Consider the following 19542-nt stretch of genomic DNA (forward strand, 5'->3'; position numbering starts at 1 on the left):
AAGAGACCATCGGTCACCTGTTTAGAGCACTGCATGTATGTCCTGCTCAAGTATAGCCCTTTGTCAAAAGTGCAGAACCCAGGCGATTTGCACGTAATCCATGTAGTGCATGGGGTACTTGTATCATCCATGGTAGTTCCAAGCTTTTGAGGAGTGAGAGAAAGAATTCCCCTCAGGGCCTCACCTCCGTGAGATCTGCAACGCCAGCGACGCATAACGGGCAGCATGGCATCGCCCAGAATGAAGTCCGTTGGCCTCCTTACTTGTGACAAAGGGTGTAAATTTCCTCCTTTTTATTTAAGTTTTTCAGGTAGGATCAACTCGCGTTTTTTCTCTAGTCAAATCTGCTCTTTTTCCGTAATCTAACGGCATACTTCTATCATTTTCCTTTCAGAAGAGCCCTATACCGCGTCCTCAGGGTCATCTGCAGCTTGTTGTTAGCCTCGTGTGTCCAATAGGGGATCGATTGTGATTAGACATTTCCGTATTGTTGCTCGATGTTTCCTATTCAAAGCTGCATTGTTTCTCAGAATAAACGTGCGGCTGTTGCGACAGCCTTTTATCGTTGGCACACATTTAGGCCTGGCAGTGCGCCAGGTCGAATCCTAAAGCGCTGCTACCACACATTCAGCCTTCCTGCGAAGGTAGCTTCGCCGCTTGTCACTCAAGAGATGCGGTGAAGTTAGCGGAGTCGGCACACCCTCGCAGACGACAAAGCCGGCGGCCGCTGCGTATCCGCGTACTGGGCCACAGGCGGTGATAAAATATCATCATCATATATATGGCCCTCGGGGGCCGAGAGATTTCGACTATACTTACTGGACAGTGTTTCCGAAAGGACCTAATGAATTAAGTACAGAATTGAATGACTATAAACGCTCGTTTAGCAGAGTTGACGCTGCATAGCTTGCGTACTCGATCAGCACGCCGTGAACAAATGCAGCGTATAACGAAGCACTTGAATTAGCAGGGTGCTTGAAGAAGCTGCACAGACTTTTTTTTTTCTTTTTTCCATACAGGCTAGACGAGAATCCGAATAGGAATTAGAGCTGGGCGCTCTTCGTACTTAATTCTCTGCATCGATAAATATAGCAGAGAAACTTTTCTAAGTTTGCGCGCAATCTCGGTAGCAATAATAATAATAATAGCAGTAGTCAAAGGAGGAGGAGTTGACGTAGTGATGGTAGCAGAGTCATCGAGGACTCTTGTAGTAGTGAAAGAAAGATGAGATGTAGGAGGAGCTGCTTTAGCAGTATTGCAGCAGTATTGTGCAACAGTAGCAGATGGTACAATAATATGTCACTAATATGTCGCTAATATGTCACTAATATGTCGCTAATATGTCACTAATATGGCAGTGGCACTGATATGTCTGCCATCAAAGAAACCTCACTGATGTCACCACTCCGGGATAACGTGGTCAGCTTTTGACCAATGGTAGTTGAGAAGTGTATGCACATGATTTATGCATGACACGATTGAGGTGATGGGGGGGGGGGGGGGGGGGGGGGGTAGGTCTATGTGCAGTTATCACTTTCTTGTCTTAGGGGAGATGAGAAAAAAAAGAACTTCCCTGCGGCGGCCCGCAGTGGAGCAATGCGAAAGCAAAACATCCACATACTATATCGACGCCCGTGGCTATTTTGACGTCTGAGTGTATTTTTTCGGGATTTATTTTCGCGTTTAACTAATTGCACCTTATCAGCCAAATTTTTCCCATGGCAACATTTTATGACAAACTATCTGTCACAATCACACTTTCACACATTTATCTTCAGAGAACGACGTAATCGTGCGGACAAAATTTGCGGACACTTTTTGCAGACGGGGCATAGCCATATAATGCTTTCGCATTAAAGAAAAAAAAAAATGTCCGCCCAGTGCAGGGTAGAGGTGACTCGCCTGGTTGTCGAGAAGCTCCTCGGCGAGCGGCTGCAGCCCATCGAGTTCGAGTTCGTCCAGCCACGCGTGCTGCGTCAGGGCCAGCACCCCGAGCCACTGCATCAGCTGGGGCTCCGAGGAGGAGGAGCCGTGGCGCTCGCACAGCTCGGCGCACTCGGAGAAGTGGCGCCGTCGGTACAGGCTCAGCGCCTGCTGCACGGGCTCCAGCGCCACCACCGCCGCCGCTGCCATAATTTTCCTCCTCTACGGAACACTAATCGAGAGAAGAGCAGGTTATTAGTGGGCTGTGATAGTTCCAGCACGGCCTTTGCCAAGTTCCTGTTCAGCACAACAGAAGTTGCATGTTAGTTGCATGTTAGTTGAACCTCGTTATAACGAAGTTGAAAGGGCCCGGCGATTACTTCGTTTTACCCGCGTCTTCGTTATAGCCCGTGTTGACCTAGCTTCCAAGTGGAATCGTCATTCCTTCGTTATATCCGTTATTTCGTTATAAACCATTTCGTTATAACGAGATTCGACTGCATGCCGAAAGGTTTCGACAGATGGCGCGAGCGTAAGAAATAGGAACGCACACGGGATACAAAAGGTGTACAGTCGTCTAAAGACCTTTCTGTAGCGTTCGAGCGACGCACCAGGGATTGCACTGGCGTCATTTACAAGTGGCCTAGCGCTTGAAACAAGACCTTATCAGTCATGCACAGTGCCGTGGACCGCGCTTAACTCGTAATATAAAAGCTACGCTTGTATTCAGATTTGTTTTATGCGCACAGAAAGACAACACAATAAGACAAGGTAGGCAGGACGGAGCGCAAACTTTCAACTGTTTTATTCCGGAAAAAGTACATGACACTTATACCAAAAAGAATGGATAGTCATCAGTGCCACGTGCAAGCCAAAACCCGGGAAAAGCACATAGGAAGGGCACAGGTGACTCACCTCTTATGTAATTTATCTAAAAAGGCAAAATCTTTATCATATATTGTCACAGATGGTGCACTGACACATGAACTACCGCTTTTCCTTATATGGTAGGCCTCAGCCAATTCTCGCGCAAGCGTGTCAGTGCTCCTGCACAAGATGCTGGTGCCTTGGAGCGTTGCATCACACAGTTTTCGTGCTTTCTGTTTTTTGTCGTTATCTTTTCCACACTCACTGATGAGCGCCGGCATCTTGTGCAGAAGCACTGACACGCTTGCGCGAGAATTGGCTGAGGCCTACCATATAAGGAAAAGCGGTAGTTCATGTGTCAGTGCACCATCTGTGACAATATATGATTATAGATTTTGCCTTTTTAGATAAATTACATAAGAGGTGAGTCACCTGTGCCCTTCCTATGTGCTTTTCCCGGGTTTTGGCTTGCACGTGGCACTGATGACTATCCATTCTTTTTGGTATAAGTGTCATGTACTTTTTCCGGAATAAAACAGTTGAAAGTTTGCGCTCCGTCCTGTCTACCTTGTCTTATTGTGTCGTCTTTCTGTGCGCATAAAAGAAATCTGAGTATGAACCAACTAGCCCCACAACGCATATTACTGGACTACGCTTGTATCGCGCCCTCCAGACAGCGGCGACTCTCATAAATGCGTAACAGAGCGTGCCTTTCGGGCGCTCCGTCAGGTGTTGGTTGGTTGGCTTATGGGGTTTAACGTCCCAAAGGGACTAAGGCTATGAGAGACGCCGTAGTGGAGGGCTCCGGAAATTTCGGCCACCTGGGGATCTTTAACGTGCACTGACATCGCACAGTACACGGGCCTCTCGAATTTCTCCTCCAAAGAAATTCAACCGCCGCGGCCGGGATCGAACCCGCGTATTTCGGGTCAGCAGCGTCAGGTGTGGGGACGACTGTACATACGTTTTGAGATCTGGTGTCCTGCACCTGTCTGTACTAGCGCCGGTGTGTATTGTCGAACTTGTGTGACACCAGCGCCTCCTATATATTTTAAGAGGCACTGGCGGTACATATGTGGAGGAAGTAAGTGACCCATTATCCTCCGGACCACACATGTATTTGCCATGGGGGAACCCGCGAGCAGCGAATACTGCAACATTACGTGGTGCTGGTGTCAACTGCGCCAACTGCACTCTCAGAACGCGAGCTCACCGGCTACTTTGCTGCGCCCATTGTGCTGGCCAACGTTAATGCGGCCGGCGAGGAACAGGGTTTCATGGCTTAATAAGCATAGCCAACAATTCTGGAGAAAAGCATTTTTGAACGGGAACCAGTTTATGAAAGCAATTTCTTTAATGTATTGTAAGATTTCACTGTAACAATGAATATATTCGCAGATCTCCCGTCGGCAGGGTTGCATTTCTTTTTTTTTTTTTGCTATTGAAGTTTTTGCTGTCGTGTTCCCCATTGCTTTTCTATGGCCGTCTTAACTGGTCTATTCGACTGATGGAAACGCTCTAAAAGAAAGATTTTGCTACCCATCAGAATAATAGGCCATTACCTTCAATATTTCCGTAGCTTTACCTTACAATATTCCAATATTCAAAATTTTTTTCCCAAGAATGTGTTGGACATGGGCCAACCTGCATCTGCATTCAAAGCATGCTGTATGTCGGTTCATGTGTTCTACTTCTCGGATAAATACTTCCGGAAACGAGATGTTCCCGAAAACGAGGTGGATAAAATATGGCATCATCACCAACACTGTCAAAAGGGGGGTCCCGCTCCGCTAACACTTGCATGTTCTCTCTTTATATACTCGGTGTGAATATCTGCTATGCTATGCGAGACCGAAGTTCTTTAATCACGCCTGTTATAAACAATAACTAAACAGTACAAAGCAAGGGCGTCCCATGCTGCCACTATTCGGAGGGTAAAGCAACCGGAGGCACTACCTGGACGAGTTCTGACCCCAGCAGTTCGTTTTACTACCCACAGTTGGCGCGACAATCTACAGATCTGCAAATGTTTTGAGCCAGGCAGTGAGGCGAGTTTTGAAAGTTCGAAGTTGAAGGTTGAACACTCAGCTGGCTTGCGCGCGAGGCAGTCGTCACTTGCCTTGTCGGCTCAGCTGCGGGCCGGTTGTCCTCCGCACACGACGGACGGACGGAGGCTCACTGGAATGCGTCTGTGTTTTTGTGTACGACGCGTCTCCATGGCAACGTTTTATTTGAGTCTTTGCTTCTCCTCTGTCTCGCCGCTCTCCCTCTGTTTTCTCTAGGCCATGAGACGCGTTTAGAGGGAGAGTGAATCGGCTGAACGCGCTGAAGTGGATTGTCTCTCTCTGGATTCACTACACAGTACCAGTACTTGCAGTTGTGACCGCACTTCAGCGCTTATCGTTACTAATGATGTGGTCGGCGCCCTTGGATCTTAACACTCTTTGAAGAAACCTTCCGTTCGGCCTACATATCTAAATCTAGCAATTAGTCAGAACCTCAAGTTGGCGCAGTGCCACTGAGCTCACGTTGAACCTGTAAAGTCTGAATCACGAACCACCTTTCCAGGCTGATGGTGTTCGAAACTGGTTTTGCCCCCGAAAGGACACAGGTTAGTTGACCGTCACGCCATTTGCGGCAGTTACGCGAACTGCTCAGCGCTGCTCAAAGAAAGAATGTGTTGACGAGGGAAAAAAAAACAATCGTAAGATGCCACCAGTAGCTCATTTCCCGCCTCATAGGGGGCGCCACCATGTACTGACCTTTGCAAAGTGTCCGTGGCCGGATTTCGATGGGGAGCATGTTGATAGACAGGATTAAATCACTCAGGGTGAAGGGCACTGGTGTAGGTGTTCAAAGAGCGGGTACGGAGTTGCTTGCCGCGCAGTTTGCTTTGCTCTTTGCGTTTGTTACCGGCAAAAAACTGCTTGAGTTACGTGGCTGTTCGCCTGGCAAATACGCGCATGCGCTATGTGTACGAGATAAGGTTCAATATCAACTCCAGAGCGAAAGCGACGGCCCCACTCCCATGCACATCTTCTCCCCATTCCTGCTAACCTTGGCGGCATCCATTGTATGGCAACGCCTCTTGATAGTCTACACCGTTGCGATGCGGACCGAAGTCGTGGCGTACTAATATGGCGATAACAATGTTTTCAAAACCCGCGATTGCAACCGGTTAGTGCATTTCTGCAACGTTTTTAAGATCAGGGTTCTAAGAAGCACGAGAATGTTCCCTTTAAGCAGCTTTGGGCGCTTGCTGTATCATTCAGTATATAGTTGATTTTATGTCTCTTTATGCAACCGCTCTTGGCAGGACCATGCATGATGGAGCTGCAGAGGGTTAACACAACCTCCTCTCCGTGCCTTATCGCCCTGGCCCACGCCTCTCTCAGCATGCAGCGCCATCTCCCGCATGCAGGCTTTACTATACTAAGCATTTGGAAAGCCTTCGGGAGGTATATCAACGAGGCGGCCTGGTTTTTCCACTGTGAAGCACAGGCGGAGCTACTGCCGACATAATTACCGTAATTACCCATTTACACCTTAACGCAGCAATGATTAGAGGAATGTTGCGACTGAGGTGCGAACAACGGACAAGAGATATAAAATCCATCTTTTATATAGAGAAGCCCTTCAATGGTTCTGGAGATGTTAATTACCTTGGCGGGCACACAAGCTCCGCCTTGACAGTATATAGCTTTAGTGTGTTAATGCCCATATATGTGCAATTGGTCATTCTCTACTTAACATTGATAGGTCCCTGGGAGTCCTCATATCACCCCCGGCGCATTGGTGCAGCGGTTAATCAAGCGATACGCCACTGCCCTGCGATGGTAGGTGCTGCCGCCGGTGGTGCTTGCTGCGACCAATGTTGCTCTTCCCGAGCAATCTCTCGCACCTAATCATTAATTCAACTGCCACCCGCCACGGTGGTCAGTTTGCTCACAATCCGGTGCGTATATAGGATGCGATGATGCCACGAGGTCACGTGACCTAGGTGGCGCGGCGCTCTCCTCCCATTTGCACAAGACGCAAGACAAGGCACAAAGCACGAGACACAAGAGCACAAGACCAGACAATATTCTTGCTTTGGGTTTGTACGTCTGGACTAATGCTTTCGCACTAACATACCCTCCTCCTCAATTTTCTTTTCCCACAGCTATCCCGATCGAAAAACACGACAGAAGTTTCTGTCGTACGACTGTCGTACGACTGTCGCACGACACATTTTTCTGTCGTGCGACACAGTCCTGTCGTGTAGTATGTTGCACGACAGCGACTGGTGTCGTGGGTTTTTATTTATTTAGTTATTTATTGGATGGGCAATACATGGTACTGCCCGTGGGGCAGGACAAAAGGAGTTAATTAGTCTTCTGACGAGGCCCTGGCCCCACTGGGCGCAACAGCAGCGGTTACAAAATACATGGAGACAGACACATACAATTAGATATGGCAGTCATCACCGTACAAAAATGCACATGGAGCAAGTTCAAAAAGAAAAGCAGGTGTTATTGTTAACACTTTGTACACAAATATAGAAACCAGAACACAAGTTTGCAACTAGAAATCATTATTCGGACGTGTTTAGCCAGCTATTCGGAGTGAAAAGAAGTTGTATTCTGCGTTTGAAAGTTCTCAGACTTCTACATGATTTTGGGATGGCTTCTAGAACAACTAAAATGGCATCGAAAGGGAAATCAGGGCACCAAATGAAATGGAGATACACTATCACGTCAGCGCGTTTTAATTCCCCGCACCGCGACCGGAACTGTCCCGGCCGGCAGTCTATTCTCATCAGAGGCCAATCGCATCGGGCCAGGGCATGGAGGAAACGCTTATCGATCGACCGACCGACCGCTCCGTGGCGTGACCTACAAAGGCGCGAGCGACTCCGGGAACGCGCGCCAATGTGACACCCGTTAATCAAATCCCGGGGAACGTTGCGTCGTCGTATAGCGGCTTTCCAACGGGGAAGCGTTGTACGGAGAGATGTGAGACAGAAACTTTGCGGAATTTATTTCACTGGCCGGCTTTTGGCCAGCAGAAAACGCGTATATTTTACGGCTATGCGTCTGCCGAGAGCACAAGGTCGCACGATCGAATCCCAGTCACGCCGGCCGCATTTCGATGCAGGGAAATGCAAAAGGCGCCCATGCGCTGAGCGACAAGGGAAGAGAAGGGAAAAGAGGGATTCGTTATGACATACATGACGGAAGCCAACAATAACCGTAAACAAGGAGCATACGTGATGTTTTTTATACATAATTTATGGTGTTCATCAATGGGAGATTAACAGGGTAGTTATTTTAAAGATACAACATTTTGGGCGAGTTGGTTACCTACATTCATTATTACAGCGCAACGACGGCACAAAACAAGAGTGGGACACAACAGCGCTGTTTTTTTTTTCTGTCCCTCTCTTGTTTTGTGCCGCCGTTGCGCTATAATAATGAATGTATTTTAAAAATATTTCATTAGAAAGCAGAAGAAATACAACCACGTGCGGCTGGTGGGATCCGAACCCACGACCTGCGAGTTTCGCGTGCGGAATTATCTTTAAAATAATCACTTTATTAATCTCCCATTCATGAACACTACAAATTATATACATCAAAAATGACATCTCCTATTCTCCTCAGTTTCGGTGATTGTTGGCTTCCATCCCGCCTTTTCCGAGATGGTCCCCCCCGCCCCCGAGACTTGCGATATTCTGTAAATAACCGAGATCCCATTTCATTGCGAAATTTACTTTGTAACTCAGAAATATGTCGATCATGAGATTTTTTGCACCGAAAGAAAGATGATGCAAAGCCTCTTCACGAAAAGATGATGAAATATTACATACAATACAATCGACGCAAAGCATTGCGTCAGTCTGCTGGATTCGAAAATGCTTGCTTTTGGACCTTCTCCCGCGTTGTGGTTCAGGTGCACGTATACAGGGTGTTTCACCTAAGACTTTACACCGTTTTTAAATGAGGGTTTTTTGAGTTGGAAGAGCGGTTTTCGGCATAGCATTGTCAGCGACGTAGCACATCAGAATACAGCTGATACATGTTAACTAGCAGGATGGCTAATTAATATTGAATAGTTAACTTTTGTACTATTACTGTTAGGCTCCTTAATTACCGGGATGCGTGTAGCCCACCGTAAATAATATCCATATCAGTTTTTAGAATTTAGAAAACGCGGTAATCCTCGGCGCTGTGGCCCGAAATTTTGGCTATACTTTTACGAGTTACGTGCACTGGAGAGGTTGCTTTGCCTGCAAGTTTGTCGAAAGCGCACGTATTTTGACGCGTTTTCGAAATTTCAGGAGCTGATATGGACATTAATTATGGTGGACTGCATGCATCTCAGTAATTAAGGTACCTAACAGTAATAATTAGAAAGCTAGCTATTCAGCATGAGTTAATCAGCCTGCTAATTAGCATGTATTAGCTGCATTCTGATGTACTATGCCGATGGCAATGCTATGCCGAAAAAAAGCGCTCTTATAACACAAAAAGCCTATTTTTTTTAACTTGCGTAAAGTCCTGGGTGAAACACCTTCCATACAATTTATTGCACGCGCTCTCCCACAAGAAAGTTGCGCAGCTTCGAATGTCATTACTGAACTTTGACCAGTTTCTTTCACATGACGCAGACAAGGCGGGAATTTTGAGCAGCCGACGTGCAGCTGACATCAGCGGTTGGTTGCGTTAAGTGGTCGAGAGTACCAAGCTCCTACCGACAAATAAAATCTTTTACAATCAATCAATCAATCAGTCAATTAATGAATCAGCGGTTGGTTGCTACGAAACCTTGCGATCATGTGGACGGCTCAAGATCCGTGGACGGCTCCACCCTGTAATCGGGCTGCATGCTTTCGGATAGCATTGTTGGAACAAGCCCTCCTACACGATGTTTATAGCCCCGCCAGCCATGTTAAAGTGCTCTACGGTCGCGACCGCAGAAAGCAACTCGCATACTCGCATAAACGAGGAGACGCGTTCGACAGATGAGCGTGCACTGCAGGAGGAGAAGGTCAGCCGGTCAAATAGCGAATCCGTCGCGGCTGCTTTTCCCCGCGCTGACTCGCCTCTCTCCGCTGAATAGCCGGTCAGGCGCTGACTTTTTGGGCCGTATGGCGCGGTGCGTTCGTTGTAGCGATCGTCAGCGAATAGGTATTTCGAGCTTTGATATTTGTCCTGCATGCTTCGTCCATTGAAAGGTTGCTTCGAGCGAGAACTAGCGCAAGCTTTGATCTCCTCTATGCAATCGATCATTCAACTCTGTAAGCACTCACAAATAAAAAAAAAACTTGTGGTCTTCTTAACCACATTCGCCAAGAAGAAGATGCGGTAGCGTTCGGTAGTTGGCCCACCCTGAAACATTCCAACGGACCCCCAGAATTGTGGAAGTAGGCCCACCCAAGAAAATGAATTAAGGTGGATTAGTGGGCGGAGTAAGTCGGAAGAGTGGGTCGGATTAGTATAATCTGATAACGCAATCCATTGGAAGGTACTCCAGAGTCCAGTATTATAGTACTCAGATTTTCAAATTTCGCGGGCTGATGACGTCACGACCTTCCGACCCATCAGGCAGTATCGTTAAAAAGAAAGCGGGTGGTTTGTGCAAGGCGACAACCTAAATAATATTGCATTAATAAGTGAGCCATAAGAAGGACGAGTCCAGGGGTGGGTATGACGGCTCTTGAGGTGATACTTGAACGAGTGGCAAAAATTCATTTTTTTTATTTGTTTTTATCGCAAGGAGTCCGCAAGCAGGGACCGCAGTGGACTGAGCATTCGCCTCGCCTGCGGGAAGTGCCGGGTTCGATCCCCAGTGCCGTCGGGTACCCACCAGTGATCTAATGGGTTCAAGCTTTCCCCTAGCCAAGTGGTCCGCTTGTCTTAGGTGAAATGCATTGAAAACGAGTCTTTGACCCCACCTTGTGAAAAGCTGAATACCTTCTGCCATATGACAGGCTTAAATTTATCCAAAGCTATCCTTGCGCCATAAAAATTTCTAATCATCATCAAGTCTACAAGCAAGCTTTCCCTCATGTCTAATTTGACCGAGACAAAGATGGCCAACCATGCGCTGCTATCAAACACAAAGCGCGATCGAATGCTTGGTTTTTTCCGAGATCCTTCCAATATGTGTTTCTTATACGTTCTGTCCCCAACCCCGGAACTCGTCTTGAAGCACTTGCAACATTTCCAGCGAAAGCTCCGCCATCTTTGTTACATTAGCCGTAATTTGTGGGGAAGCCCGCTTGCGGTATTTTGCGTAAGGTCATAGTGTGTACCGTGAGGAACGTCCATACAGCCCTCCACGTAGAAGCAGCTGACGACATAACCATAGGGTGTCGCTGAGGGAAATACATAGAGGTGAAGGGAGGAGGTAGACAGAGGGAATGGGCGCGAAACGAGAAGATTGAAGACGAAGGGGAACTTCTCCGCTTATCACCGTTAGCAAGAATTCGTTCTTTCTCCGCGCGCTATCAGTCATCGGAATTCGGGCTCTCTATTGACGTCATTCAAGGCGCACCGTATGTTCCACTCTCTGATGCACTGACGAGATTTATTTGATTGTTCAGGCTGCAATCAATATTCCTGTCCTCGTATTGCGATGTTTTGTGTTGTTACTTTTTCTGCTGTCTTTATATTTCGTAGTTCCACGTTCGTATATCTAGAGCCATGTTGTGCTAGCGTGTTTTTTACTGCCTCTGTATTATTGCTGTTTCATCCAGTGCGTTGATTCAGTCACATTGTCATTTGATTGTCGTCTTCAGTTTCTTTCTCGTTTGTCGTTTGCTACTCTGATTATCCGTAGATGTTTTTTTTTTTCTCTCTGGGCATGAGAGTAGTTGCAGCTAACAATCTGTGACTGCCACCAGCCCCATCCATTAGTGCAAATGTCCTTCGCGGCGACGTGTAGGCATTTAAATAAATAAATAAAATGCTCTCATTTGACGCAGGCACGTTTCTTCTTCTAATAGTCTCCTTTTTTTTTATTCACTTCGCGAAGCTCTGCGCGACGCTAAATTATCCTTTTTTTTTTACGAATGTACAGACGGAAGGTGGGACACGGAGGCATCAGGGTGTGGTCGTTAAATAGATGCATTCCTACGCGAAAACATTACTCAGATATGTCAGCTGAGGAAAACCTGTTTATAGACAGGTGCGGTTCTAATTGACGACCTTACCACGCGCGGCGTAGGACGTGATGAGGACGTCTGCACGCGCGAAGACGTCAAGGAACCCCGTCGCGAGGAAGTCGGATCCATGATCGGCAAGCGCCGCTGACGCCACCCAGTGCAACTCGCGGGCGGCGACGAGACAAGGTAAAGTGCACGTGGCGCCTCTGGCGGCGGGTCGCGGCGGTAGCGCGGCGGCAAGCCGCCCGCGCCTCACTTGGCCTGACGTCGTCGTTGTCTAGAAGAAAGGTTGCTGCTGCTCGCGCGCGCGTGCGCGCGTGAATCAAAACACCTGCTGCCGCGCCTCCAGACGCCGTCGCCGCGCACTATGAGTCATCGCGCGCGCTATTCTTCCTCCCCTTCCTCAGCGAGGAAGGGAAAACAACGGCGCGCGATCGTTTCTCCCCCGCGTGTCAGATGAATTGCCCTCGCCTTGGAGGAAAAAAAGAAACGCGCGAGGGCATCGGTGGATCGATGCAACGAAGCGCTCGCTTGGCAGGGGCCGTGCCGTGGATGACTCTGCCGGGTGTTTAGCCCTCCCTCTATTTGCAAGCACTTAGGCAAGAAGGCAACCTCGTTCAATAAACGTTTTATCATATCTCTCTCTTGCCGAGTGCAAGTCACAAATGAGGTGCATAGCTGTTCCTGCCGCAGGTTGCCATGCAGACAATTTCCCTGAAGTTCGATGCTAAGGTTGTGCAGGTAACGTGGAAGCCGTCTTGTCGCTGACAAAGCTGTATGCCCGCTGCTCGTGGTGGGGGTGAAAAACATTTATTTACAGTAAAAATAGAGAGAGAAGATGAATGGAGGGCCGAATTTGAGGGGCATTCGCCGTTTTGTTCGTTCTTTATTTGCGTCCGACTATAGCTACTATGCGTGGGGAAGCGAAATGGGAAGAGAAAGACGGAAAGAGGGAGGTGCAGAAAATGGTAAATTTAAAGAAGTATAGAGAAGACATCGTTCTACTGATAACGCCGAAAACAGTATAGCTTCTGAAATAAGGTACAAATAGATATAGAGATAAATACGACCCCAATATTTATGTGTGTTACGACGCAGACTTTAGGGTCATGGTGTTGTAGGTCTCGTTTCTTTGGGCCCATTCCTACATTGGTCCTAACTGGGCTGACAAATATGTTCGTGTGGACAAACATAAAGATAGTATAGGTTACTTATTCATTGTATAATTATAAATTATCATTTATTTGTTCACTAAGAGTAGTAAAGCTACCTCTTCTCTTTTTTTCCTGATATTCTAACCTAACAAAACCGGCTCGGCCCATCGTAACCTTTTATGCGAGAAATCAGCATCCATGTTTAGCGACACCAACAAGTGCATGTTAAGAACAAACGTGTTACTGGTGATAACAACAAGGACCACTGCTAATGGCCATTCTCTTCACGCGTTCCCTATCACGAGAATGATCTCCCCGTAACTAACGATGTACAATGTTGTGAGATGTCCATATATTGTTTGTAGGACACAGGGGAAAAAAAAAAGTCTAGCGCAATGAAAGCACTTCAATGACTGTTCCACTGTGTTGGTCAGGCGTGTGTCGAGAAAGCCAAGCAAAGTGAGGGGAAGAGAGGTTACGAAGTGGAGAGGATGCTTATTGTTAACACCTCGTACAAGCCCCTATTCGCTGCCCAAAAGGAGCCTGACACTCCCACCGCGACTTTGTAACGAAGGCCACGGTCCCTCCCTTAGTAACTGCCCTCTTCATTTTCGCGACGCTCAACCCCCCCCCCCCCCCACCCCCCCCCCCCTCTCCTGGTTTTTCGCAGGTTCAAGAAACACCTGGATGATTATTCAAAACAGAATCAGCTGGGCAAGCGATGCTGTCGCAAAAGCGCTTTCTGCGCTTCGCCCGCCGTCATCCATTATCTCGCGACAGCCAGCCGGGCGAGTGCAGAATTGTATGAACTATAGGATCTCATGCATAGTCCTCCATACAACCACAAGCCACCCTTGGACGCTGCGGCGGTGGCCTACACAGTAGTGATGCAAAACTATCGAAAAATTGACTATCGATAGTATCGATAGTTTTTTTTGAAACTATCGATAGTATAAAAAAACTATCGATAGTGCTACTATCGATAGACTATCGATAGTATTGTCGATAGTATTACTATCGATAGTACCGCTATCGATAGCAAGACTATCCATAGTGAAACTATTGATAGTACCAACATTGGTATTATGCATTTGCTGACCAGCGATATAACCAAAACATTTGCGATACCTGATTGGTTTTACAGTCTCATGGGCTTAACGTCCCAAAGAGACTCAAGCTATAAGGGATGCCGTAGTGGAGGTCTCAGGGTAAGTAAATTCCACCCAGCTGTGGTTCATTAATGTGCACTGGGACAGTTCAGAAAAATACCTGGAACTGCATCCGATGAAAGAACAAACAGCACAAATTCTGCTCGCTTACACGGCACTAGCATGCACTGCAGACGTCGTCTTGCTGACGTAACCGCTGCAGAAATGCTTTTCGCACACATGCTTCGCAACTAGGAGATTCGCACACTAACATTTTATCCAACAACTTTACGTAGGGAACGTCTGCAGAGCTCGGTGACGCGTAGGCCGCGAAAACAGGCGTGTCCTGTCAGTTACTCATATCATCACCTCCATACCACACACTCGGGAGACCAAGATTAGGATGCAGTGGGTACGCGTGGTTGATTTTATGGAATCGATAGTGCTATATATAACAAGTAGTATCGATACGGATATCGATAGTACTATCAATTGAACTATCGAAACTACTATCGAAAGTAATAATTATCGACAGTACTATCGATAGTCTTTCTTGCCGTCGATAGTTCGATAATGGCTCAACTATCGATAGTATCGATAGTACTATCGATAGTTCTGCATCACTAGTATACACACTACTACACGCCTGTCTCACGGAAACCGCGGGCTACACAGCAGCCTTCTTCCTCCACCCTTGCCTCTCTACAACCAGCACTCACACAACCGGTCCATACACCTCCCCACCCTCCACGCTCGCCCTAGAAATACACGGGATCGCCGATGCCATCACACACTTTGCCACCCTACCCCCCGCCCCCCAATACGTTGTCTATACAGACTCGCAGGCAGCTCTGCGTGCCTTCCATCAAAAGAGCCCCCCCTTCCCCCACCCGATCGGCCTTAGATGCCGCCCTCTTAGCATTAAGCCCACGACCGGTGACCCTTCGGTGGATCCCTGGTCACATGGGTATCCATCCCATGGACGAGCCCACCGACGGAGCAGGCGGTCAGGGCTTACAGACACACTATCGACGAATACTACACGCTGCAAAAATTGGACTTAGCTCATTTACCACCACCACACCCATCCTTATCGATCCGCGAAGCTCGCATTCTTCGCTAAATACAGTTTAATCTCCTACGTACACCAGCCAAACTTTACCTATACCGGTACACTTCCACACCTCAGTGCCCAAACTGTCCCCACACATATGCAGACATAGAACACTGCCTTACACAGTACCACGAAGCCTTCCAGTCCCCCGCCTATCCTTTCCCGCCACCCCCACCATGGCCCATCTGGCTTGCCTCCCGACCTGAAGCTGCAACGCGCCCTCGTCACCTTGGCCCAGGACCTATTGAACGCCTAACATAAAGGCTGTTAATAAAAAGTGCCACACCACCATCACCATGCATAGTCCTCAGTTTAGCCTCTATAGTCTTCAGGGGCGGCTCGTGTTTTAAGGTAGCAGATTATCATATGCTACAATTAAGGGGATTCCGTACATCTCGGGAATAACAGGCAGATAACAAGCTGAAGTGCACGCGTTTGATGTGTCACTAAAAAAAAAATTAAAAGATTGCACTTAAGTGCTGAAGAGCGGAAATGCGAGAGCCTTTGCCTGTCCTGTTGTTCTCCCTCCATGTTTATTTTCTTTTTGTAGTTTTTTTTATTTCGCCCGCATTGGAGCAATATGAAAGCAAAAGCGAAGCAAATCAAGCTTTCTGATGAGCACGAAACTGCCTGCAAACCCGACTTTCCCGGCTTCAAAATCCTGGCCAAAAACCAGTGCAAAATTAAAATGCAGGTTAACGAAGCGAAGGTAATAGCTGATGAAGGGACTTCATGCGTCAGCACCCCATCTGTTCTTCTTTCATAAAAAAGAGTTGGAATTCTCGATTGTGCGAAGGTGCTTAGGCTTAGTTGCCGAGGTTCCCTATCTTATCCGACCTGCTTGTGTTTGGTGTGCGGTTTGTGCCATATTTATTGTGACACGCTCCTGAATAAAATTTAGTTGTAAGTTCAGCGCTTTTCCCTTCTTCCTGACTGCTTTTTTTTCTGGTGCTCTGCTCCTCAAGCCATTAATTGGTTCCCTCTTGCAGAGGAGTTCTGTTGTGAAAGTGTATATTGTCAGTAGTCTACGGAGTGTGTGTGCCCAACACGCTCTCAGTGAAGGCTGCATCCACTCGACCATCAGCGTCGTTTCTTATAAAACTGCAAAGATTAAAATACCACCCTGTACATATGCTACTGCGATGACCCTAATAAGAGGTCACAATTTTCAACCGGTTAAGTTGCCAAACTCGGATTTGTGCTGAGGGTGAAAGCAGCGACCGAATCAACACCACGACTGGCTGATAAAACAGGATTATTTATTCTTCAGCTGTGGCTGCCTAAAGGGGTCGACGGTCTGCTCGCCATCTTGGCCGTGACGGCGCTGTCTTGTGGCCAGAGGAAGTCGTTCGGGCTTTTGGCGCTACAGAGGCTGCGGTCTGAATTGACGGCGTCATCTTCAACGTAGGACCAAGGGGGGTTCTGCTGGTCAGGGTCCAGAGAAGGCTCAATGCTCTCGGTCTCTGTAGGTAGGTGTTATCGACGGCTGCCTGTACGAAACTACTTTGGCCCTGGCGGTTCTCTCGTCACTTCGCTATCTTCTACGGCAACTATCTTGGCGTAACAGGAACTTCTACGAGCAAGCCCGCTCTATCTGCTCTCACTCTCAACCGCCTGACTTGCGGTTTTATAGGAAAGAACAACTGTAGTGTTTGTATCACGATAAGCAAACGGCCAACTCACGGCCACGTGCCGGTATTTGGGCACCGCCCCCTTGCCTGTCTGTATCTCGATATAAGCACATGCGTGTTGGTTTTCGCGGGGAGCCGTCGACCAGCGGGACGCGCGGTCTGACGGCCGGCTGACAATAAACCCGAGTTCTTGTTGCACCTCGGCTACAGTGTCGTTTCCCCTTAGCAAGACACGACAACAACACTGCACGATAGTGCGACCAATTGTTGCGCCGCAAACGACTTTTCCCCACAGCACCATTGGTGCAGGCCTGGGGCGCCTTTTGTGGCAAAAGCTACATTAGCCACGAACTTGCGATTTCGCTGTGGCGATGCTCCGAGGAGGCACAGAGACCCACCTTGAGCCGTTGCCTAGCAACCGCCGCAGCTGGCGGACGCCGCGCGCTCGCCGCGCCATCTGGCATGAGGTCACACCACGCGTACGACTAATGGAGTACGACTCAATAGCGTTAATGGCTCCTTCAGCAGCCTGGTATCATCTTTGTACACCATTTCGCAGACACAGACACTGTCGGACAAGAGACTGTGGTGAAAGCCCTCCTGGAAACACTGCCTTTTGTGGTTGCACTACTATCAACGCGGACCCAAGTACGCGGGACCTGTGAACTGTCAGCAGAACCGTCATCCTCGCGACGGTTAGGCGCCTGCGGCGATGACTTGCCTTCTGTCTCGGGAAATAATGGTCCGTCCTGAGAAAAGCTCATAAAGGGACTTAAGTCCGTCTCTACCTCGCCTCCAAGCCACTTCGATGGGGCGCTCGAAGTAGCACAATACATAGCCAGCCGGACATCCGAACGGCAGAGGGGAAACAAAGGCCCCAATCCTCCCTGTACTGAGACCATAGGCGGCAGGGGTTAGAAATTGTCAGACAGCAGCTGCGTTTACATGAACTCGACAGCGGCGGGTCGAGTCAGGGGATCGAGTTGAGCAAGGTCAACCCAACTCGATAACTTGATCTTACCGTCGAGACCGGTTTTACCGAGTAGATTTTAGCGAGTCGAGACCGGCTCGACTGCAGCGACACCATGCATCCAGTAGCACAATGGGAGAGGGCACAAGATCGCATCCCGGCGTCGAGGGAGATGCGGTGTCGTCGTCTGGAGTCCCGGTCGTGCTCGGTGGTGGTTCTACCCCCCGAGGAGCAGAAGCGGGTTAACCGACGGGGTTATTTTAATAGGCTTTGTGGCGGACGCCGGAGACCCTCGTGGACACCGTCTTTTTTTTTTTTTGTTCCCCAATCACCTCACTCCTCAAACCTCGGGCACTTTCACACACCACTTTGCCACTGCTTGGCTTCCCTGTTGCAGGAGGGTGAAGGTCACTTTTGTTGGGGGCCGTGGTTAGGGTCAACCTCGCCACCACAAGAAGTACATCACAAACAAAAAGAAACACGTACGCACTTACTTTCGTACTCTTCGCGGTCACCTTGGAGACAAAAAAAAATCAAGAATACAAATAAAAAACTTCGCGTACGCCTTCCTCTGTCTCCGGTGGTTGACCAGAGGAACCAAGTTCGGCTAATACAGCGTGTTCGTACACGTACACGACGAATAGGACTATATCCTAAGGCTCGAGGTAAATCGTATTTTAAGGCGAAAGCTTTTCTTCGCTCATAAGTGGCGTGGACGGAAGTTGTCCGCAAAAGTGTCCTCACAAGCGGTCAATCTAAGTTCATGGTAATTAAAATACAATGTGAAAGTTGATTAAGCAGCAGTTGATGAACAACATGTGTGTAATTATAGTAGTGACAGTAAATAGATAGTAAAAATAGTGATAGATAGTGATAATGATAGCTGCCTATAGTGATTAAATACAACTTACAAGTTGACTAAGCAGCAGTTGACAAGCAACATATATGTACTGTGATAGTAGTGATAGTAAATAGATAGTAAAAATAGTGACAGATAGTGATAATGATAGCTGCCTATAGTGATAGTGCTAGAGATAGATAGTGGTAGTAGTGATAGTGATAGCTACTGATAACGATAGTTAGGTTTGGTTTATGGAGGTTTAAAATTCCAAAGCGACTCAGGCTATGAGACGCCGTAGTGGAGGGCTCCGGAAATTTAGACCACACGGGGATCTTCAACGTGCACTGACATCGCACAGTACACGGGCCTCTAGAATTTCGCCTCCATCGAAATTCGACCGCCGTGTCCGGAATCGAACCCGCGTCTTTCGGGTCAGCAGCCGAGCGCCGTAACCACTGAGCTACCGCGGCGGCCCGATAACGATAGGCAGTGCTAGAGATAGTTATAGTGCCAGAGATAGATAGTGATGGTGATAGCGATATTTGATGATAGCGATGACGATAGTTAGCGACAGTGATACGTGGTGGTTGCGATGATGGTGATAGTGACGATGACAGCGATAGTTATAGCCGGTGATATCGATGATGATAATAGTGGTGATGATAGTAATGATGATGATAACGATAGCGAAAAAGATCGCGGGTTCGACTCCCGCAAAGGTAGTGGGATCGAGTTTCATGAAGGTC

The 19542-nt window shown here is 48.0% G+C and overlaps 1 protein-coding gene across 1 annotated transcript in view; it reads right to left on the reverse strand.

Moving 5' to 3' along the window:
- The window catches only part of BBS8 (tetratricopeptide repeat protein 8), a 44153-nt gene that overhangs the window by 18540 nt on the left and 6071 nt on the right, over nucleotides 1–19542 (reverse strand). The window contains exon 2 of the mRNA XM_089556562.1: nucleotides 1903–2155. Coding sequence (XP_089412688.1) covers nucleotides 1903–2133 — 231 coding nt within the window. The 5' untranslated portion in view covers nucleotides 2134–2155. The remainder of the gene's footprint in view (nucleotides 1–1902; nucleotides 2156–19542) is intronic.

This window comes from Amblyomma mixtum, chromosome 8, assembly GCF_055824585.1.
Source record: "Amblyomma mixtum isolate Tamu chromosome 8, ASM5582458v1, whole genome shotgun sequence".
Classification (NCBI taxonomy): domain Eukaryota; kingdom Metazoa; phylum Arthropoda; class Arachnida; order Ixodida; family Ixodidae; genus Amblyomma; species Amblyomma mixtum.